The sequence below is a fragment of the Lissotriton helveticus genome, chromosome 11 (genome assembly GCF_964261635.1).
Source record: "Lissotriton helveticus chromosome 11, aLisHel1.1, whole genome shotgun sequence".
Taxonomy (NCBI): Eukaryota; Metazoa; Chordata; class Amphibia; order Caudata; family Salamandridae; genus Lissotriton; species Lissotriton helveticus.
The window spans coordinates 1,123,000,430-1,123,024,442 of NC_136072.1; the positions used below are offsets into that span (position 1 = coordinate 1,123,000,430).

At 44.7% G+C, this 24,013-nt stretch overlaps 1 protein-coding gene across 1 annotated transcript in view; it reads left to right on the plus strand.

The window, feature by feature from the left end:
• The first annotated feature begins 405 nt into the window (after positions 1–405).
• LOC144792685 (immunoglobulin lambda-1 light chain-like) overlaps positions 406–24,013 on the plus strand; it is a 381,648-nt gene continuing 358,040 nt past the window's right edge. Inside the window, exons 1-2 of the mRNA XM_078667846.1 lie at positions 406–523; positions 1,167–1,468. Coding sequence (XP_078523972.1) covers positions 475–523; positions 1,167–1,468 — 351 coding nt within the window. The 5' untranslated portion in view covers positions 406–474. The remainder of the gene's footprint in view (positions 524–1,166; positions 1,469–24,013) is intronic.

Here is a 24,013-nt window from a genome sequence, read left to right on the forward strand (position 1 = left end):
CTGGACTGACCTGGACTCGTCCTTGATACTTTAACATTAGCTTACCAGATACAAGTATTGACAACCAAATTCTGTAAAAATCACGTCTCACTGGTCAATTAGAACTTAATAGCGTGGATGTGAGCAGGCAGAAAATATCTGATCATTGTGGGATGGCGAGAGAGGGAGGGAGGGCTGAGAATTTATAGAGGCAAAGGATGCTGGGAGCATCGAAGAACACGAGGGCAGGACGTCTGCCCGAAAGAACCAACAATACATTTTCAATGACTTCAAACCGGAAAATATAATACGGAGAACAGCAAGGAAAATGGCAGTGCTCAAGTGTGTGAGGAGACGAATAGCAGACAGAGAGCTGTGACTAGATTTGCATTTCAGGATCTGTTCCCCAACCCGCCGGGGGTATAAGGAAGTGCTAGAGGATCCGACTCAGAGACCTGTCTGCACCAGAGACCAGAGCTCTGCTGACACGTCACCATGTCCCGGGCTCCCCTCCTCCTCCTCGTGCTCAGCGCGCTCTGCGCAGGTGCGTTATGTATTGAGACTCGGTTGCCTGCAGTAAGATACAGAGGGGCAGATTTAAGAGCCTCTTGCACTTCTTTTGCGCCGCCATTGCGTCACTTCTTTGGCACAGCAGCGGCGTAAAAGCGGCACCACATTGCGCACTATTTACAACGTGACGTATCTAGGGAAATGCGTCACTTTGTAAAGCCCTGCACCACATGAAACCTCCGTCAGGTTTCACGTGGGCGTTCCGGTGCAGGGTGGGGCGTTCTGGTGCAGTAAAGCCTCGGAAAAGTGCCTGAGTGAAATCTACAAGAATCCACTCAGTCACTTTTCCGACGCCGCTGTGTCAAATCCTTGTGCCTGCTTGAAGTATTGCTGGAGTTGCGTCACGCTTGCGACACGACTCCAGCAATGCGCCACCCTTCCGACGGGAGATGCGTCACGCTTCTGTTTATCCTTGCGCCATGATGCGCCGCATTGTAAATGCGGCACATCTGTGGTGGGTCAAGAGTAAACTTACATGACGCATCTTATCTGGCGCATCTCTGCTGATTTGCAGGGATGTGTCAGTCGTCCTAAATCTGCCCCATAAAAGTTAGATGCTACTCACTTCTGTCCTTGTCACGTGATGCTGTAAATCCTCATTCCTCCTCTCATTCCAGGTTCTCTCTCTCAGCGGGTCCTGACTCAGCCGCCCTTGGTGTCTGTGTCGCCAGGAGGCACAGCTGAACTCACCTGCTCTGGCGATGGCATTGGACGCACAGGTGTTTGCTGGTACCAGCAGAGGCCGGGCGGAGCCCCCAGACGGATCATCTATAGTGATAATGTAAGACACTCAGGGATCCCCGAGAGATTCTCCGGCATCAACCCTACCCTCGGTAACATGGCCACTTTAACCATCAGCGGGGCTCTGGCGGAGGACGATGCGGACTATTACTGTCAGATCAGGGACAGCGACGATGCATCACAGTGACACAGAGCGATGTGGAAGTGAGACTGAAACCCGCCCTGAAGATGCCACAGATCAGCACCCAAACTGCAGCAGCTGCTGTTTAGGGGAAGATACAAGCTTTTATCTGATGGTTCCCATATTTCACTCTCTGGGGTGTTCGGCCCCTTAGGGCTGTAAAAGTGATCAGTCAGTAACATACCTAAGAGTGCCTGGCAGTGATTACCTAATGGGACTTAGGGGCATATTTACAAGCCCCCAGTGCCGCCGAGCTTAATTAATTTTTTTACTCTGCTTCAACATATTTACAAGGCCACATAACGTCACACTATGTGGCTTTTCACAGCCTTGTAAATATGGCCCCTTTCACGCATTACTCTGCGTGAAAAAGGTGTTCTACTGGTGTTGCTGTTGGTGCTCCCACACAACATCCATGGATTCAGACGCATTCCCAGATTTAAAAGGTTTCGCAAACCTGGGAATGCGTCAGATTCCTATTGCGCCCAAGTGGTGCAACAAGGAAACATTATTTATAAAGTTTTATATAGCGAAAACTTGACCCTAGTATCATATCAGAGCGTTTTACAATTGGTTGGGCAATGGGCAAGAAGAAAATATGACAACCAAGCAACACAATGGCTGTCAACACCTGTTGCAAATTTGGAGGAGGTCAGTGGCTTATATGGGCAGACTTCGGCGGTGGATCTGGAGAACCCCGGACTCTTGACAATGATCTTGGCAATTGTGGCGGAGATCACTGCACCCATAAAAAGACTTACACCTGCCGCAAATCATTTTAGCAATGTAAAAAAAAAGTACATTTGCTTCTACAACTAAATTCACATTGCAAACTTCCCTTTGTAAATAGAACCCATATAGCGCATTCCACACACACATTGGGGCTTCAAGCCCCTTGCGCCGCCGGTACGTCACTTTTTCCCATATTAAAAGTGAGGCACCAGCAGTGCAAGGGGCTTGTAAATAGGCCCCATAGTTTCATGTGTCTGGTGGTTACAAAGTGAGGCCTATATGTCGTCCATGCACTCGCAGAGACTGTGTGTTCAGCCAGCGATATGTTTAGGGTTGTGTCTAATTCATGTTCTTACTAGATAGAAAAGGAGGTTGGTTGCGTTTTGGCATCTGTGACAGAAATCTCAGTGCAACCTCAAATTACACCGGTTTACATCACAAAAGGTTCATGATGGCTTCCTACCTTCCTCGATCCGTACTTCAACCTGTGTTAATGGTGTAAGAAAATAAATCAGAGAATCAGGATGGGAGTAAATACCCGGTGTAACCTGAAAGCTGCAATTAAAGTGATAGTCCATAACCTTCCTTAAGCAAAAAGGTTCTTCTCTAGGAAAAAAATAAGAAAATTAAGCCAAAATGTGCATTTTTCAGTACAATTTCCCAAAGAAATGAGCGGGAAATCTGCCAGGCAATGACCCAGTCAGCTGCTCTTTGCAACATGACTATAACACCTCCCTCAACTTTGACTTTCCACAAGCTTTTACTTTCACATGTTATGTTTTAAAAGTGAAAGGTGGTGGGGGCGGAGGGGGTAATTCATAAAATAACCCAGAAACTACATGGATTCTGTTTAAAGGAAAAATCACATTTATATAAAATTTTCAATCTCAGTTCTTCTTCTCAGACAACAGATTGTAGATTTGAAAAGTTGTACAAACAGGAGAGTTACTATTCAGGTTACCTATATACTACAGGTTCTGACAGCAGACAGTCTCACAGGCTGATGTATCACACAGCTTGGTATATGGTGATAATTTCATGAAATGTGTTTTTTCTTTAGATTAATGCCACCATCTGAGTCATGAAATGGGTTGCCCCTCAGCCAGAAAATTCCTGCTAGAATTTAGAAAAATCCGTCACTGTAGCAGTTATGTTATGTTATGTTATTATAAGCTTATAAAGCGCTGTATCACCCTGGGGTATCTAAGCGATAGTTAGCCTCAGATCCTCACTAGCCCCTCTTTTCAGTAAATAACCTAATTCTGTCCTCAAATAAGTATTTTTATGAATATTCACAATTTTTCCCCCACACCTATTGCTTGTTTTAAGCAAGTTTATTATTTTGACCCAAAATACCAGCATGTCCTTTAACCGAAATAAACTCAAGTTCCAAACATTCCCTGCTTCAGTGTTCGTGAAGGATCCCCTGTTGGCTTTTTTCCTGCTAGTTGGACTTGACCCTTTTTGCAGTGTCATCCCAGAACTTTTTGCTTTCCTCCTGCATTCTGTTTGACCTGTTTTTGTTCGTTTTATGACTCTGGGCTCTTTACCAATGCTGATCAGGGCTAAAGTGCATATGCTCTCCCTATTGTAAATTGTTGTATGGATTAGTGATTCCATGATTGGCTGGTTTGGTTTACTTGTCAGACCCTAGTGCAGTGCACTGAGTGTGCCCAGGGCTTGTAAACCAAATGTTGCTGGTGGGCTTGCAGCACTGGTTGTGCCACCCACAGAAGCAGCCTGTAAAAGTGTGTCTCAGGTCTGCCATTGTACAGCCTGGGTGCAGTCTGGTACTGTGATGTTGACTGGGCAAGTGCACCCACTTGCCAGTCCCTAAACATTCCCTTTTCATTATATCAGACACCCCTATGGTAGGCCCAATGATGGGGTGCATTGTAAGTATAAGGTAGGACAATCCCTGATGTGTCTGGCATGTCCTAATAGTGAATTACAGCCATTTTCGTTTTTCACTATTGCAAGGCTACCTATTTCCCATAGGCCAGAATGGGCAGTTAGATTATTACATTTTATAATCCTAACTGACTCAGGGAACTAGGTTGAAATTCGAGTTTAGCATGCCTTTTTGTGAAGTTGGTTTTAACATTCTGGGGCAGATTTATGAAGGCCTTGCGCCGCCGGTGCGTCACTTTTTCCCATGTTAAAAACGACGCACCGGCGGCGCAAGCCTTCATAAATCTGCCCCTCTGTGTTTGAAAATACCACTTTTAGAAAGTAGGTATTTTCTTGTCTAACTATCCAAGCCTGCCTCTGCTAGGTTGTGTATTCCTTGTCTGGAGTTTGAATGGCAGGGGCTGGGGGATTCCAGGAGACAGGGGGAGTCAGCTCAGTGCTGAATAGAGAGCTCTGCATCTATATTGGAGACAGGAGTTGCACCTGGGAACTGAATAGGGCTGTGCCATCCCTCCACAATGCTGGCTCCACCTCCTGTGGTGTGTCTGATGTCTCTGCCCTGCACTGTGAAAGGAAAGAAAGAGTCATGTAAACAGAGTGCTCCAGGACTGACCAGAACTGGTTTGGACTAGGCAAAGGCCTCTCTACCTTCAGAGAACAAAGAGAAACTGTGTATAAAAGGGGGGACCCAGACCCCCAGAGAATTGGATCGCTTTTTGACAAGAAGAAGAAACCATTGCTGAGGAGTGGAACCAGAGAGACTTGAGGAGAGACTATCCCTAAGTTGAAGTGCTGCTTGGGGGATTGGCCTGCAGTGGTTGCCTGACTGCTAAAGAAAGGAGAGAGGAACTTTGTGTAATTTCATCAACTTGTAAGGATCTCCAAGGGGTTGAGAAAAGAGCTTGCCTCCTGCTGAAATCTCAGGGACATCAGACTTCACCCACCAGCTCCCAAAGATTTCTTTTGAAGTGCCTACAGTTGTGCGGGACTTTTTGAGGAACTGTGTATCGCAAGGAGCTGGAAGCACGACTCACGAGCAAGAAGCGTGATGCCGAACTGCAGCTGTAGCTTCCCAACACGAGAGTGCCTCGCATCACTGGAGAAGAGGATCGACATCACAGCAGATGCTGCCGCATCACCGGGAAGCGTGTCGCAGGGCCTGTTGCGGCCCCCTCGAACCGCTGAGTCAACGCAGGGTCCCCGAAGCGCCTCGCATCGCCGGAGAAGAGGATCGACATCGCAGCAGGCGCCACCGCATCACCAGGAAGCGTGTTGCTGGCCCTGTCGCAGCTCGCATTGTTGTCGAAGCACCACGCTTCTTCAGAGAAGAGGATCGATGTCGCAGCAGACGTCGCCACATCTCTGAGAAGCACGTCGCAGGGCCTGTCGTGGCTCGCATCATTGTCAACGCACCGCGCATCGCCGAAGTAGAGGATCCACGTCGCAGCAGATGCTGCCGCATCACCGGGAAGCGTGTCGTAGGGCCTGTCGCGGTCCACATCAAGAAGAAGACGACATCTTAATTTCTTTGCACCAAAACTTCATTGCATCACGGCGTTGCTCGCCGAATCACCACGGAAGTGCAGTAAGAAACCGACGCATCTCCGCCCCCTACACAGCAGTAGGGAACTGACGCATCACCTTCCCTGCAACACTTTCGTTGTATTGTGTTACGCATTTTAAGGTACATTGACACAAAGTGTCGCATTTTAAGATCTAAAGAGAACTAAGCTAATTCTACCATTTTAAGTACAGTATTGTGGATTTTTGTCGTTTGTGGTCTTGTGTTAAATCGATATATAAGATACTTATTTTTAATATACAACTTGTGTGGTGTCCATCTGTAGTGTTGTCACTTGATTACTGTATGTGTTCACAAATGTTTTACACACTGCCTCTGAGATAAGCCTGTCTGCTCGTGCCAAGCTACCAAGGGGGTGAGCAGGGGTTAGTTTAGGAGTGTACCCCCTTACCCTGACTAGATGCAAGGGTCCCTATTTTTCACAGGTACTTACCTATGCCAACTAGAGACCCCCAAATCTATCACTGCTGAAGGAGGGGATGGTAATCTGTCAGGACAAATGTAGCCAGAGGGGCAGTAAAGCAAGCTGTGAGTATGACACCCTCTGTCTCTGTAGCATCTCAGATGTTGATGTATTAAGTCTAACTTCTCTGAAGATCGATGAGCTGAAGAATTGATGCCAAGGGCATATGGAAGAGAAAAGGGGAAACGTTGTTCTACGGCCCTAAAAGGCGACTGTGTTTTTAAGACTAGGTGGGTGATATAAAGGAACAATAAAGAGTAGGTACTGCTGGAAGGCCCTCAAATGTCTCAGAAAACTGATTGAGAACAAAGGTTACTAGATTTAGATGATGTGAGCATTCCAGGCTTAAGTCCCTCAACAATCCCTAGAATGGAAATCTGGATACACTTGTTATGGAAAAAGACAGATTCTGCTATCCGAGAAAAGGGAAGCAAATTAATTGATATCAGAGATTAGAGTGTAAGGTTGTAAGTTTTCCGCTCTTTACTGTCCCTCAATATTTCTTCATTCAACAATGAACACCTGTGAATCAATAGTGAATCCATGTACAGAATGGAAATGAGGACAGCTGATTTTATCTCCACCAATGTAAAAGAGTTAATGGAGATCTTCAGAGACAGAGTTCACACAAAGGTGTTTTTACCTGGCGCATATGCCACAGATTGGGTTAACCCAGTAAAAAAAAACTGAAGTATCTCTAGTGTGTCAGCGTTGATTCATGTAGCCTAAGATATTCCTTATGTTAGTATAGCTTGATTACTCTGAGGTTGTGAGGTTGCATACATAAAATGATATGTAAAGGTTCTGTGAGTTGGCAATTGGTGTCTGTCCCTTCAGCTGACCTGACCTGCGGTGGCTTTGCTGTCTTCAACTCAAATTATAAATACTGTTGGCAACTTATCTGTGATTATGTTATTTGTTATAGCAGACAGATAGTTTCATGCCACATTTTTAGGATATACTGAAGAGATAAATATAAATATATGTAATCCAAATTACACTAATTTATATGGTGAGGTATTGAAGCATAGATCATAGCCATCTTTGGCCTAGGCTGCACACCTCTAGGTCAGTATTTAAGGGCTGCCTAGAAGTGTGATACCAGAATATCAAGACTTAAATATCTATCATGAAAAACTATCATGATTTAAAATCATTTACAAACAATATTGCCTCATTGGAATTAATCCTAATTTTAAACTTACTCCCATGGAGTGATAATTTTATGAAACATATATGTCCCATATTATTTATGTCAGACAATATCTTTATCATCAATATTCTGAAACAATCCTGCCTAGTGCCATCTATTGGTTTTTGATTTATTAGTTACATTGTCCCTGTCTAGGTAACATCTCTTAGTGCCTGAAGATGAGGTTGGTTCACACATGGGCTGCAACACAATGCCTACTTGAAAGAAATTGGGTTATTACTTGAAAATAGTGGGAAACCACCTGAAATAATAATCACAATCCTTGTCAAGGTGAACCACAACATACAATAATAAAATCAGTGCTTAACCATCTGATAGCTCTTGCACAAAGCACTCAGGCTTAACTTAGAGGCAAGGTGTTAAGTATTTATGCTGTACTCAATTAGTAATATAAAGTGAAAATGTAGGCAACACAAGAACATTTCCAAACAATTTGTTTTGTAAAATAGAGAATATTTTAATAAACAAAATCAGAACAAAATGACAAAAATCCAATCAGTAGAGCTGGTGTTTTTAAAGTTTTAAGTAAACAAATAGTGTCAAAAGGTGTGAAGCACTAACTGCGGTTCTTAGGTCGCTCTGGACTGGGACTGCATTACAGGTTCAGGCCTACTGCGATGGAGCACAGGGCGGATACAAGACTAGGTTCATCCAGTGGTCGAAGTGGGGAAAAAAAAGTAGGGAACTGTGGGCAGAGAATCAAAGGGCGCGAATAACCCGAGGATTGGAATTGTGGGAAGAGTCAGAGGTGTGGCTAGAATGCTCAAACATCCCAGTTTTCTGTATTTGTTTGGCTTTTCACTAACCTGTTACAGCGTATTAAGTTATTTAATTAAACACATGTATACACATGATTATTTAAGGTTTAATAAGAGGTATTGACTTTAAAAACATTCACAAAGTGGGACATGTTTCCAGTCACAGAATGTCCCAAATATGCTTAAAAGGGGAAGCACAAGACATTTGTCTCCAAGGCATGGAGTTTCTGTCATCAGCACTTCTCCTCCCGTTTTCCACAAGAATGGTTCAAACATGAATGGCAAAATATCTTAGTTTGCAAATGTTTTCCACATAATTATGGCCCTGCCATATTTGCCACATAATACATCACCTGCTGCACAATTTGACTATTTTAACAAAAAAATTGTTTGTAGCTCAAACGGATCAAAAGTTACAAAAATATGTGACTTATGTTGATGCTAAGTGGACGGCACTTTGCAAAGGTTGACAGATCACCTTTCTCACTGCTGTATGTGTATGTTACATTGCTACTAATACAGCAACACCTTTCCAGAGACTGTTGGGATGTGTAAAGTGTCAAAATAATAAAGTATCAGAAAATATACTGCATTACGCTGCATCCTTTTTTTGCTGCATAATTTAGTAAACACTGTTGCATAATTTTGTCCTTCTTTGCTGCATAATTCCAGTGACCCCCCAAAGCAAGGAGCACATGTTAAAAGTGCTTGTGCATGAAGCAGAGAGACTGAAGTTTGGGAACTTAGTTTGGTGTGCGTGCAATCCTGAATTGCTGATCCCTGGTGAGTTGCAGCTACTACTACTGAAACTGTGGTTCTGAAAATTCTGGACTCGTGTAATAAACTTTGTCGTAGCATGACGATTTTTATATCAAAAGACCGAGAATGGCTAGTACACTATGTACAAGCATTTTCGTCATATTCGAGTGACGATTTCACCTCGAAATCGTCATTTTCGTCCTGAACCCTTGGCTTCCATTTTGTGTACGGCAGCCATTTTGTGAGTTGCCCTCACATAGGCTTATAACTACAGCCAAATTCGATTTCAAAGGACACGTACACCTTAATTGACTTCTCTGTGACCTGGGCAAGCTGAAACCATTGCCCCAGGCCAAACCTGTTCGGTCAGTTCCTCTCCCAGTGGCCGAACGAGATAGCATCAAGGCACAACATGCCATAAACCCTTTTCATCGCACACACACCCTGCCTAATCTTGCTCACACCCGTCCCTGTTTCTTTACATATGTCTTGCTTTACGAGGAGGAGGTGCCCGTTTTTATTGGGGGTCCACCGATATCTGATGAAAATGTTGGGCCTTGCCGGGTAATTTGTTGTGGGCTGGACAAACTGAAATGTGGGCTTGTCATCATGACTCTGCTTTTTCTTTGTAGTGAAAATATGTGAATGGTCAACTGTAAACCTAAGAATGTTTGCCTGAAGCATAATATTTTGTATAAAAAGAGAAGACTGGCTTTGTAAGATTGAGCAGTCTCCTGAGAATATACACATCGTGTTGTTGTACTTCTAGGACGCCTGTTACTTGGTTGCAGCCAATAAATTCGATCTTTGACTTCACCTAGAAGACTCTGAGTTTCTGTGTCTGAATCAGGAGAGTACTCGAGGTCTTTGGGTGTTGTCCCTGGCACCGCTGGGTTATCGGTTCAGTACCGGTTCTGAAAAACCCAGTACCTCAGCTGGCACCCAACGTGGGGCGATACCAACGGTACTAGTCCAAGCCAGAGGTTCGTGAGGAGCTTCGTGTGAAAATTCTGGAGGAAGGCCGCCACTTCATCGACCCCTGCATGTCGACGTGGTCCAAAAGTCTTTGCTGCGAGGTTCCCCGCTTCCCGACGGCTACGAAGGACTGCCGCCCTGGCTATTGCCCTGATTTGGACCCTTGATGTTTGGTAGAGCGAAACGATAGACGAGTCTTCTGGTGACGTCATCGATACCTCAGTTAAGTATAAGTGGAGCGTCTCCCAGTCCTTAGTTGGTCTTAGTTTGGGTATCCCTTCGGGATCTTTGATTTGGAACTTGCAAGTACCAAAGCCGAAGGACTCGTGTATTCACAAGAATATCATAATCGATAATCCTTTGAAGTTTGAAGCTAGACTAGAGAGCAAAGATGCCTGGTCTTAGCAGACTTGGAAATTTGTTTTGTTGTGGTAGTAATAGGGATTCCCGATTGGAGGACTCTTGTCCGGTTCCTCCGATTGGAACTCCAACCTATGAATTGTATGTGAAACATGGAGTAGGCCCCATCACATATAATGAAGTATGGATCAAATACACCAGAAAAGATGGTGTTTTAAAATGGCCCCAATATGGTAGCTTTGACACGGAAATCTTAGATAACCTCGAAGTTAAACTTTTTAAGAAGAAAGCCCGGCCGGCGATGTTTGACTCTTTCCGCCTATGGCGTAAGGAGGCCAAACAGAAGGAAATTAAATTAGCAAAGAAAAATAAGAGAGAAAGGGGTATTTCGATAATGCAAGCTGCTATGCAGTTTAAAGATAACGAAGAGGAACAGATGAGTGAGCAGTTGCACAGGCAACGTAAAATGGTAATCGATAAATGTTATCCAGTTTTGCCGCCTCTTCAGCAAGATGCAGCAAAAGAGCTTGAGAAAGACCCCCTAATGTCACATTTGTTAAGTTCACCACCCCCTTATGCGCAGAATTTTCCGGCACCTCCGCAACCTTTAGCTGCGCAACCTGTGGTTGTATTGCCTCCTGCTCCTCCACAGCACCCACCAGCTGCTCTTCAGTTGGCACCTGTTCCTCCGGTGCAGCCTCCTCAAGGGCCACCGGCTTTGACATCTGCTCTGCCTTTTCTTCCTACAACTCTAACTACTATAACGACTACCACTCCTGGTTTTCCTCCTGACACTGCCTCTGCATCTGCCTTGTCTCACCCTGCTTTTCCGCTTATCTTTTCATCAACTTCTCCTTCTGTTCGTCAGAGAGTGGCTAGTACTGTCACTAGTCTTCTGTATCCTCTCTTTGGAGCAACGAGTGCACGCCTGTCTCTGACCGTAAGCAGTTGCGTAGTCAACTGCCTGATTCCAGGGAGAAGGAAACGTTGAATTATTTGGCGCATAGATGGGTGACCGACCCAACAAAATATGGTCTAGAATCTGTTATGGATGTCTTCCATCAGTGGAAAGAACCAAAGCAGAGATACGTTTTTGAGAAAATGTGTACTTTCCTTTCTGAGGATTTAGAGGAGAATGATTTGGAGCCCAATCCGCCTGAGTTGTGTCGTGTACGGTTCGAGTTTGGGAAAGGCGCAATTGTGGGTTCAGATGTTGAGAAAGCAGTTGCGACGTTGTTGTCGCTTAGGACTGAAGGTGTTTCTAAGTCATTGTTTGAGTCTGATTCCTCTGTTAAGAAGAAGGGAAGACAATATCCCATGAGAGAAGTTCCCCCACAATGGAGGGAAGGGGACCTAGCAGCTAACCCACCTAATCAGCCACACTTTCAGCGTGTGTGGGTACATGTTCCATGGAAGCGAGCTGAAGTTTTGGCCCTTAAGCAGACATTGCCTGATCCCCGTAAAAATCCTGCAGGGTATTCCAAGGAGTTATCGCAGACTGCAGGTTCTTGCATCATGAATTTAGCTGATATAGACATGTTGTTTGGGAATGTTGTTCCACAGCCTTTTTGGGGAAAGATTCGTCATGCAGACCATGATCAGGAGTTAGGTGACTCATGGGCTAATATTACTGCTGCAGATGCCCGACAAGTTGGTGGTGCTAAACCTGAGCCTTTAGTAGAAGAACTCCCTGGTAGGATCATTAATTACATGAAAACTTTAATGCCTGCGATGCGTGTGAATTGGGATAAGTTGTCTGCGTGTAAGCAGAAGAAAGATGAAACGGTGTCTGATTTCTTCACCAGGTTTGAAGAGACGTTTGTCGACCACAGTGGTCAAGATATGAGTACAGAAGGTGGCCAATGGTTGTTCGTCGATAAGTTCGTGCACAATTTGCTTCCCGAGTTATGTAAGAAGTTAAAGGACTCAGAGAGTTCTTGGGCTGTTTCTTCTTCAGCACAGATATTGGCTACTGCACAATATTATGAAAATAGAGATAAAGATGAGAAAGATAGAGCAGAGAAGAAAACTAAAGAGTTAAAAACGAAAGTTCTGTTACAGCAAGGGTATCCGCCACGTGGTGGTGGTGGTCAAAATAATAATGGTCAGAGTAACTATCAGAATAACTATCAGCCACCTCAACAGTATCAGAGGAACTCGCAAAGAGTCGAGTATACTCAACCACGTGTTCCTGTAGGTCCCAATCAGTGTTCATATTGTAAGGAAGAGGGTCATTTCAAGTATAGTTGCCCTATCTTGTTACAGCGCGCAAATGGTGTTTCTGGCTCAAGAGGTCGAGGTGTTCAACAGGCACCTAGAGGTAGAGGACGTGGAAATTTCCCCCAGAACGCTCGTTCCCTTCCGCCTCAAAATTCAATGAATAGTTTTGATCAGCAGAATAACGCGTCTGGTAGGACAGCTCAGTACTATGCTGATAATTACTATGCAGAAGATGAGAATATGGAAGGTAATGATTGCTAAGACAGCCATAGACAAAGAGAGGGAGTTGTTTCAGTTCCAGTAGATCAGAGTGGACCTTACGTTGAGGTGATTACATCAGGTGTGTCAGAGCCTTTTCTGTTGGATACTGGTGCTACAAAGAGTTCTATTATGCACTCCAAACTCCCTGGCGCACCTTTGTCTGGCGAAACGAATGTTTCCGTAGGTTTTTCTGGCGCCCCGGTTAGAAATCTGATTTCTGACCCTTTGTCTCTTTCTGTTGGTCCTTGTGAATTCGAAGCACCCCTTATTCTGACAACAGGTTGTGGTGAAAACTTGTTAGGATTAGATCTGTTGAAAAGATTATCTGCGACTTTGTACTATTCTCCCTCGGGAGTACAACTTACACTGGGTAAAAAAGTGGTTTCTCGAATGTATTTGTCGAAGGATAAACTTCCGACAGAATTATCGTTTCTTCCTGATATTCTTTGGGCTACTGGTCTTAATGATGTGGGTCTTTTGGAAATACCACCATATGTTGTAACATTGAAAGCCAATGTTAAAATGCCACGCATTCCCCAATATAAAATTTCTAGTGAAGGTGAAAAAGCTTTACTAGCGATCATTTATGATCTGATTGAAAAAGATGTAATTGAAGAGACAAGAGGCAACGTTTGCAATAGTCCTGTTCTGCCTGTTTTGAAACTAATTGACCCTTCCCAGCCACCTGTTTACAGATTTGTGATTGATCTTAGAGAGGTGAATAAAATAGTTGTGCCACAATTTCCAGTTGTTACTGACATTACTGCCCTATTGACTATAATTCCAGCTTCTGCCACCTGGTTCTCGGTGATTGACTTGAAGAATGCTTTCTTCAGCATCCCGATTGCTGAGGAGAGTAGAGATATTTTTGGCTTCAGTTTAGGAAGTCGAAGCTTCCGCTTTAAACGCGCTCCCCAGGGCTACCGTGAAAGTCCATCAATATATAGTCAAGCTTTAAAAACACAGCTTGATACGATTGTTTTACCTGATGGCGCTACCCTCATTCAGTATGTTGATGATTTGCTTGTTGCTGCAGATACTGAGGAAATCTGTAAAGAAGCCACGTTGTCTTTATTGCGTCATTTGTGTGAGTTGCATCACAAAGTGTCTCTCTCAAAATTGCAATATTGTCGACAAGAAGTGACCTACTTAGGTCATCTCTTATCGAAGGAGGGAAGGAAATTGACCCCAGAAAGAATTCAGGCAATAGCAAAATTGAGTGTGCCAAGAACACAGAGAGAAGTGCGTGCTTTCTTGGGTATTACATCGTACTGTAGACAGTGGATACCAAATTTTTCCTTGCTGGCCAAACCTTTGGTGGCATTAACTTGTTGTCTGAAGAGTGTCAGAAAAGTTTTTCCGAATTGCGCACAGCATTATGTTCGGCTCCTGTGTTGGGTACCCCCGACTACAGTAAGCCCTTTACATTGTATGTCCATGAGAAAGAGGGTTGTGCATTGTCAGTGTTGACACAGTTGTTTGGAGACAAGCAGAGACCATGTGCGTATTTTTCGTCGACTTTGGATCCGGTAGCAAAAGCGTTGCCGAGTTGTTTAAGAGCAACAGCGGCAGCAGCTGTTTCTATTCGACAGTCTGCTGGTTTAGTGATGAATAACATGTTAATTGTGATGGTTCCACATGCAGTGGACACGTTGTTAAACAGAACCAAGACACAGCACTTAACTAGTGCTCGATTGTCAGGTTACGAGTTGACATTGTTAGCGAGTCATGTGCACATAAAAAGATGCAACACTCTTTACCCAGCAACGTTGTTGCCGAGTGTAGAGGAATTAGATGCTTCAGAACAGCATGATTGTTTTCTTAGAACAGAAGAAGAAACGAAAGGGAGAATAGATCTTAGGGACACTCCTCTTGTAAAGTGTGATGGTACCTTATGGGTGGATGGTTCATGCTTCAAGCTTCCGAATGGTGATACGACTGCAGCATATGCTGTCACGACTTTGCATACAATTGTTGAAGCTGCACGTATCCCACATAATTCAGCTCAAGCGGCAGAGTTGATTGCACTTACAAGAGCATGTGTGTTGTCGAAAGGAATGAAAGTGACTATCTATACTGACAGCCAGTATGCATTTGCAGTGGCTCACAGTTTTGGACGATTGTGGAAAGAACGTGGGTTCCTGACTTCGCATGAAGCTAAGATACAGCATGGTCAGTTGGTGAATGAGCTTCTTGAATCACTTACTTTGCCGTTGCAAGTTGCGATTGTGAAATGTAGCGCACACAAGGTGACTGATGATGTTGGTCGTGGAAATGCATTTGCTGACGAAATCGCAAAAGAAACAGCGAGGAATGTGATGAGCCGAATGTATGTTGCAGGCCCTGCAAGATGGATTGGTGACGTTTGAATGTGTGAAGACACGATAGAGAGTGTGAAGTCTATTCAAGCTGAAGCTACAGAAAAAGAGTTGAGTGTGTGGAGAGAAAGTACGGGTAAAATGGATGCAAATGGTTGTTAGATTGAATTGTCAGAGCATCAGAGATGGTTATTACCCGATGCGTATGTGCTTGCAGTGGTTACAATGCCCCATGGAATGGCTCACATCAGTGTGAAAGGGATTTGCAAGTTGTTGGCTCCGGTATGGCAAAATGCTGGAATTCCTAAGTGTGCAGAGAATGTGGTCAAGAATTGCATGGTGTGTCTAAAATGCAATCCTGGTAGGGGAACTCCAACTCCAGCTGGTCATTTTGCGCCTCCTACGTATCCGTTCGAGGTTTTGCAGCTAGATTTCATCCACATAGAAAGGTGCAACAATTTAAAATAGGTACTCGTTGTTGTTTGTGCCTTTTCAAGATGGGTAGAAGCATATCCCCTAAAGGACAATACTGCCTTGTCCACAGCGAAAGCCCTTGTGAAAGAGTTCTTCCCTAGGTTTGGAATACCGAGAATGGTCTGGAGTGACAATGGGAGTGAATTTGTGGGTCGAGTGATGAAGAAAGTATGTGAAGGGCTAGGCATTCAACAGAAGTTTCACGCTGCAAATCACCCTCAATCAGCTGGACTAGTAGAATGCTACAATGGCACGCTAAAGTTAAAACTGGCCAAAATTCAAGCGAGCTCTGGTCTTAAATGGCCTGACGCTCTCCCTTTAGCACTCCTATCAACCAGAATGACTGTGCATTCGCGAGTGGCATGGGCGTAGGAAAGACTACATTTCTGGGGGGGACAGGGACAACCTTGTGGACTTTCCAGTGACCCTATACAAATCGCCCATTGTGTGAGACCGTACGCGTGTTAAATGTATACAATCGCATAGTTATGAAGAGAAATATTAAGAAAGGCAGGCAAGTAGTGGACTTGGAAGATGTACTGGCTACTCAAATGCGGTACTAAGATGATTCTTGCTCAGTTGTTAAATGGTGACAAGTACAAAGAAATGAAACTGAGGGACTTGAGACAAAATCTTCACTAGCAGTATCCTGAGCCCAGATACCATCAGGTGTAAAACTCCACATAGTTTTAAGAGCAATAGAGAATTGTAAAACACAGAACTAGGAGCGAGTGTGTGTGAGATGCACGAAGGCTCAAACATGGTGCAGGTAACCTCTAGCCTACAGTCCACCGGTACTCTGCCATAGCCTGCCCTTGCACCCAAAATATGTAAGGGAGTGAGTACCAATTTGCCAATTCCCAGACTTAAAAATCAAATAAAAAATAGTGCAAATACTATGCTCATTGTTTGTATGATAGGTGTGACACCTGCAGGTGGAAATTTTACACATTGAAGAAACACCGCTTTAAAGAATACTACTTCACAAAGCATTAATAGCCAAGAAACCAGCTAACTCTAACACCACTGGTTGACTTTCACCTGCACTATGTAAGGCTAGGTTTCAAAGTCCATGCCTATAGTAGAAAACATAAAACTACAAATACCAGAATGCAAAGGGCTGCTGGCACTTATCAAGCATTTATAAAATCTGTGGTCTACAAGATACACGTGGCCCGGATCACATAATGAGCCTTCTGAGCTGTCCTTCATGGCTCTCGCAGTCAGACTTGAGCAGGGGCGCAACTAGAGGCAAATTTCGGGGGGGGCTAAGAAAAGATATAGGGGGGGGGCTGACTCTTCCAGCAATAGTTAGTGAAGATGCAGGGGCTCTAGAAGGCAGTGGCCTAACGAAACTTGAGGGGGCCTCCCTGCAAAGTGCATGGAGCGGCCCCCTTCGGACTCAGTCAGGAGCTCTCCTGCCAGGGTACTGTGCTGAGGGCCCCACCTGGAGCTTGCCCCCCACCCATGCACCGTGGGGGCTTCAGGGGCGTATGTTTCGCCCTCTGGACATGAAACACAACTGTATTGATTGAGTCCTGGTTTCAGGGGTTAGAGAGCAAAATATCATGTTTATTTATTTGCGGAGAGGGCAATTATATTATCTATTATCCTCCAGCCTAGGATCCTTTTTCTTTTATCCGAATGAACCATTAATCGTTTTTGCATACTTGTAGGTCTTCTTCTAATCAAACGCCTCTAGACAATTTCTCTATCAATCTTGCTTATTTATCCTCTAATAGCATTGCCACCTTCACTTGCTCCATTATCCCTGAGTGTGTGACCAATGGTGTCCACTTTCCATGCTGTAAGATGAAGGTACAAAAGGGGGTGGTGATGGACGGAGCATCTGAACCAATCAAACACTCACACCCAGTCAAAAGATCTGGGTTTGATCCATCACCGTTCTTTAGCCCACTCTGCCACCCCAGTTCAGACATGGCTATATGCAAATCAGTCTGGCCCTGTGCCTCATGGGAACAGTCCAGCCCGAACTGCCAAGCCATGCCTTCCCTGGACCGGAAACAAGCTTCCGAGGACTGGTTTCTGGCATTCCAGCCGTCTTCAGCCTGGCTTGCTTGAATCCAGTGGCAAAGTGAGCAAGGGACTCACATCTGAGCATACCCTGCCACACTTATGGCGGCCAAAAACGGTACAAAAGGGGGTGGTGATGGACGGAGCATCTGAGCCAATCAAACACTCACACCCAGTCAAAAGATCTGGGTTTGATCCATCACCGTTCTTTAGCCCACTCTGCCACCCCAGTTCAGACATGGCTATATGCAAATCAGTCTGGCCCTGTGTCGGCCCCAACATCTTAGTTGAAGAAGGTTTAACTGTTATAACCTTTATTTTCTGGAATTCATCATGCTATTCTTTTTTTCGTAGATACTCTTGCATTTCGTTTCTCCAGCTACTGATTGTACCAAAATAATGTTGAACGTTCTTATCATTTGTTTTATGGAGTAAGGCCCCATCTTCTTTATTTTTCTGTTTTACTTGGCCCCGCACACAATACTCCAAAAATTACCAAAATTTTGTCACAAATCCTCACCCTCTCGGTGCTTGTATGTGTACAATACCTACAGAGAATTCACTGAAGGCACACATTACTCCCCAGCGCATTATTAGAATGCGGCTAAGACCCACAATGGGCTTTGAGCGAAATGACCAACCCCACAGCATTTATGGGTTCTCCATCTTAAACACTTAACTTCCACCTATCATTTCCAATGGCTCTACATTGCTATCTATCAGTGTGAGCATGGCTAGTGAGCCCAAAATCAAAGTTAAAACTACCTGCTTTCTGTATATTTACCAGCGTCCCAAATTACCCCCAACTAGTGTCAGAGCCTCCATATGCCCGCTAGCATCTCTTCAAAATCCTTATTAGTATCCCTGGACTCCCCCATGATCCATGGCAGCATCATTTAGATTCCAGCAACAAAGTCACCATGTCTTCCGTCATTCATTGGTATTCTTGTCAGCAGCTCCAGTTTATGTGTCAGTATTATCACAGTCCCATGGATCAGCTCCTGCATCATCTAGAGGCAATGCTTAGTACTTGCAACAGCCATGGTATCACTGCCAAAACATAGTGGTGTCCCCATAATCCGCTCCAGCATTAGTGGTTGCACATGCCAAGAGATTACTTCTAGATTACACCCCCTCCCCCCCCCCCCAAAATAAATCCAGTGGCCATATCAGAGTTTTTCATTGGACTAACGCACACATACACAGAATACGAGGATTCCAAAAGCTAAGAACAGCGTTCAGGAAGTTGTTTATTTTTACTAAGGGAGGTAGAAGAGTGGGGACCAAGTGGTGTATCTCAGTGAAAAAAGCAAGTCTGTGTTTGCTGTCAATGCGGTCCCTCTCTCACACTGCCAGAATGGAGCTTCCCAGAGCTCCATTTTGTACTTACAGTGCATTGTCGGTGCCTCCAGCAATGAAATGCAACCAGCTCCTGAGCTCTGGAGTTTAATCTGCAGGTAGCCCGTTCGAATCTCAGCAAGATACACTCAGCCTTTGATTCTTCCAAGATCGATGAAATGAATATCGATTTCGGTTAGGCAGTAATAAGTGTGCATAGAAACCGTACACCACACCGTCCACCTGGAACATAGCGTCTAGCAAGGAATTGGCATTGTCAATGTGAATAGGAAAGAAAAACGAAAATAGAGTCTAAAATGGGTCATGAACTTTGTTCGGTTCTTGCAAAATACAGCGTTTTAGGGAAAGTGCAATGTAACCATCACATCTGGCTTCTGCGCTGAGAGTATCAAATCTCCTTTAGTACCGAAAAAAAATTCACTAACTTCTCTTAATATGCTGATCTCCGTTCTAGCAAACACAATCTGAGAATGCACCGTTTCTGAAAACACCCACCCACAAGATAGAGAGGGCGAGAAATGCTTATTGCTTGGGGAAGTCAAGAGGGGTTAATGCCACCCACGGACCACTCCTGCCTACTAGGCCCAGACGCAGACTCACCTGACCAGCCCAGGCTGACACACACTAGGGGGAGAGTGAGGGGGTGGGGCGGGACGACGCCCCCCAAATAAATAGTTCCCGGAGCCTCAGGGTGCTGCGCCACACAAAGAGTTGAAAAGGGCAGAGGCAGGGGGGCGAGTGGCCTCTGACGTCACCTTATGCTGTGACTATCGGGTCATTAGCGGCTCACAGACAGGTAACTGGAGAGGCGCCAGGTCAAGTGCAGGGCCATTAGGTCACGCAGCTCCGCTCACACTTTTCTTTCGCGCGCTAAAGGCCTGCTAATCTACCTTTCAGGAGGGAGAAGGGAAATGTGTTTGTCCCCTCGTCCCCTGTGTCCCCCCCACTCCAAAATCTGGGGGGGATATGTCCCCCGCGTCCCCCACAGTTCCTACGCCCATGGCGAGTGGGACTTAGTCCTTATGAAATAGTTTTCGGCCACCCGGCCAACATATGGGGAGTGCCAACGCCTACGAAATTCAGTGAAATAGAACACCCTGTTTTGCTTGACTACTTGTACGAATTGGCAGCTAAATTGCGTGTTTTACACCAACAGGTGCATGATACACTGCCTCAGGTCTCTGAAGCTCCAGGACATCAGATCGTTCCTGGATCCTGGGTGCTGGTCAAGAACTTTCAGCGAACAAAGAACGACCAGCCCAGGTGGACCGGCCCTCACCTCGTCCTTCTGTCAACGAGATCAGCTGTTCGTGTAGAAGGAATGAAACTGGATCCACGGTGTACATTGCAAGAGGGTGCCTTTGCCTCTGCCGTACGACCAGTGGGTCCAGGAGGGTGTCGCTGACTCAGAGACTGAAACTGTGCCTCGTTTTCTGCCTTTCAGTGATGCACGTATAAAAGGAACAATTACTGAAAAAGAAAGTGACAATCTCTTGCAAGCAGCTGTACCGCCGTCAATTCGATTGGACACTACAGAACCTGAACTCCTTTTCCAAGATCAAACAATACCTGGAAAGCAAAGATACAATCTGAGGCCGAGAACTATGAACTAATAAAAAGATATTCCTTTCCTTTGCTATTTTTGAAAGTGCAGCTCTCCCATCTGAGAAACTTTTTTATTTTTGTTTTTCGAACCACCATCCGGGTTCCGCTGTAGGGTCGCGGTTGCCCAAAGTCTTTGGGGTGCAGCTGAAGACGTTAGGTCGACAGTTCTGGTTGGTCTAAGGGAGTTGCCCTGGACTGACAGAAGCATTCCTTAGCATAGAACACCCAACCATCGCGAGCAGCATATTAGAGAGGATGGAGTTTTTCGAGATGGAGAGACCTGCCAAAGAAACAAACTTTAAAAGCAGAATATGTAAAATGATGACAAAGAAAAGCTTTTTGATATTGTGCATTTTCATGTTATTCAGTGTGATGATATTTTTAATAGGATATGTTTTATTCTCTTTTCGAGTAACATTTGCACCCACTACATCGCCTACACCTCCTCTTTCTACTGTTTCCTCTCATTCTTTTCAGCCCCTTCCTGAACATGAATCCGCTAGAAGGTTAGAGTTTATTAATAACTCCTTTGTTCAGCTTTTGCACCAACACCAACTAGTAATGAACACGACTAACTGTTGGGTGTGTGGTCTTATGCCTCACACAACGGATAAAGGTATCCCTTATCTGGTCCTGCCATTCAGCCATAATGGTTCTGTGTGGGCATACAGAACAATGTTCATCTATGCACATGAAGTCTACCCCCTACGTTCTGTAACAGACAATCCTAAGAACAGTGCTCTAGTTAAGGGTATAGTAGATATGATTAAGGAAGATATATCCTATGAGACTATCCCGAGAGATGAGACACTAGTATACATAGGATGGAACGTGACCGGATATGGAGCTACTCTGAGTGAGAAACGGCAAGCTAAGAGATCTTCCCCGATTTGGATTGTACCCCATCAGGGTCACCTGTGTCTGCAAGGTACTGGCAAGAATCCCAGAGCTCAGTTAGGGCAGAGTGTCTGTACTGAAACGTATGTTTTTGCATCTCAGACTTCCCCTTCGTTTTTAGCAGCTAAGGGTACCTATTTCATCTGCCATGATAGAGCCTACACATGGTTGCCCCCTGACTTTTCGGGCATATGTTTTGTTTCGTTCCTGTTGCCTCCCACCTACACAGCAGCGGCAGACTACCACAAGACAAGGATAGTTAGAGGTGTCTTGAGTAAAGAAGACACTGCAGGACAAGAATTTGGGGACTTCGTAAAGGGTTTTCTGCCGTTCTGGGGACCCATGGTTAACAGCAGGAACATAAGGCAATTGACAAGGGTAGTTGAGTCCACCGTAGTTGAAACTGCCGGTGCCCTTAGTAACTTGACTGCTGAGCTCCAGTCGGATCGTCTTATGACCTTTCAGAACAGTGTCGCATTAGATGTCACTCTTGCAGACCGAGGTGGGGTATGTAAATTGATCCAATCGAGTTGCTGTGTTTTCATTCCAGATAACGCTCCAACAGTGTACCAGGCCATCTCCAAACTGCATAAGATTTCCAAACTGCATAAGATTTCCGAATCTATTCATGTGGATAAAGGAGATTGGTCGTTAATGGGATGGTTCGGGGAACTGATATCCGCCTGGGGATGGAAAATTCTGATGGTCATTGGGATGGTCTTAGCCATTCTTTTCCTGTTCTGTCTGTGCGTGCAGTGTGCTCCTGCAATATGTGGCCTCTGTGCTACATCATGTGTAAGGAAACCTGTATCAAAAGACGAACTAAGTACTAGAATGATGTTACAGCAACATCTCAATGACTTTAGGAATATAGACCTGGACTCAGATTAGCATGAGGATAGGTTAATTGCCTATGTAAGGGCAAAAGGAGGGTTTGTGGTTCTGAAAATTCTGGACTCGTGTAATAAACTTTGTCGTAGCATGACGATTTTTATATCAAAAGACCGAGAATGGCTAGTACACTATGTACAAGCATTTTCGTCATATTCGAGTGAAGATTTCACCTCGAAATCGTCATTTTCGTCCTGAACCCTTGGCTTCCATTTTGTGTACGGCAGCCATTTTGTGAGTTGCCCTCACATAGGCTTATAACTACAGCCAAATTCGATTTCAAAGGACACGTACACCTTAATTGACTTCTCTGTGACCTGGGCAAGCTGGAACCATTGCCCCAGGCCAAACCTGTTCGGTCAGTTCCTCTCACAGTGGCAGAACGAGATAGCATCAAGGCACAACATGCCATAAACCCTTTTCATCGCACACACACCCTGCCTAATCTTGCTCACACCTGCCCCTGTTTCTTTACATATGTCTTGCTTTACGAGGAGGAGGTGCCCGTTTTTATTGGGGGTCCACCGATATCTGATGAAAATGTTGGGCCTTGCCGGGTAATTTGTTGTGGGCTGGACGAACTGAAATGTGGGCTTGTCATCATGACTCTGCTTTATCTTTGTAGTGAAAATATGTGAATGGTCAACTGTAAACCTAAGAATGTTTGCCTGAAGCATAATATTTTGTATAAAAAGAGAAGACTGGCTTTGTAAGATTGAGCAGTCTCCTGAGAATATACACACCATGTTGTTGTACTTCTAGGACGCCTGTTACTTGGTTGCAGCCAATAAATTCGATCTTTGACTTCACCTAGAAGACTCTGAGTTTCTGTGTCTGAATCAGGAAAGTACTCGAGGTCTTTGGGTGTTGTCCCTGGCACCGCTGGGTTATCGGTTCAGTACCGGTTCTGAAAAACCCAGTACCTCAAAACAAGGACAATGGAGGTACCAATGGGTGAAAGAAGACTGGCCTCAAGGGCAGGGCTGGCGTTAGAGCTGGTGGAGCCCTGTGTGACAATGTTTGTTGGTGCCCCCCCCAATTACTCCCTCTAACATGGATTCCCTCACTACCACCCTTTAACAGTGCCCCTCAAGTCTCCATAACCAGACTCTCTCTCAGAAGCACTTTACTGGATTTACAGCACCACTCATACCAGTGTAGTGTATCAGAGCACTTTACATCACACACATTACACAGAGACAATTAATCATATGTTTCTAAATCTCTGTACAGGAAATGTTACATAAGACAAAGGACTACCAGGTGTAGGAACCACATGACAACCATACTAGTAGGCAATGCAGTTTAATAGTGATTGGTCTGGAGAAATACAAACTGAGAATGTAAAACGTAATACCACAATTGGGGTACTCTTTAATAAACAGAATTGATTTCTCTCTGAATTAACACCTTTTGCAACATTAGGATATTCAAAGACACGGTGGAAAAAAGCATAACGCTCCAATTTCTACCTTGTAGTTTGCATGCAGCTCTTAGATGACAGTTAATAGCTCACTGTTCTATGTTAGGATTATAACTTATAAACTGCAAGTAACAAACGATCTCTCTGACAATAACCCACAGACCTATTTACATTATGTGCATATTGTGATCTGCATGGTTCATGTTCTTTGCAGCAGGCACATTAACCGTCTGCGCTACCTTTCCATGAGTCAAAACTGCCACTAGACAAAATTCCGATCTCTCTCTAGGAAGAACATTAACCACCA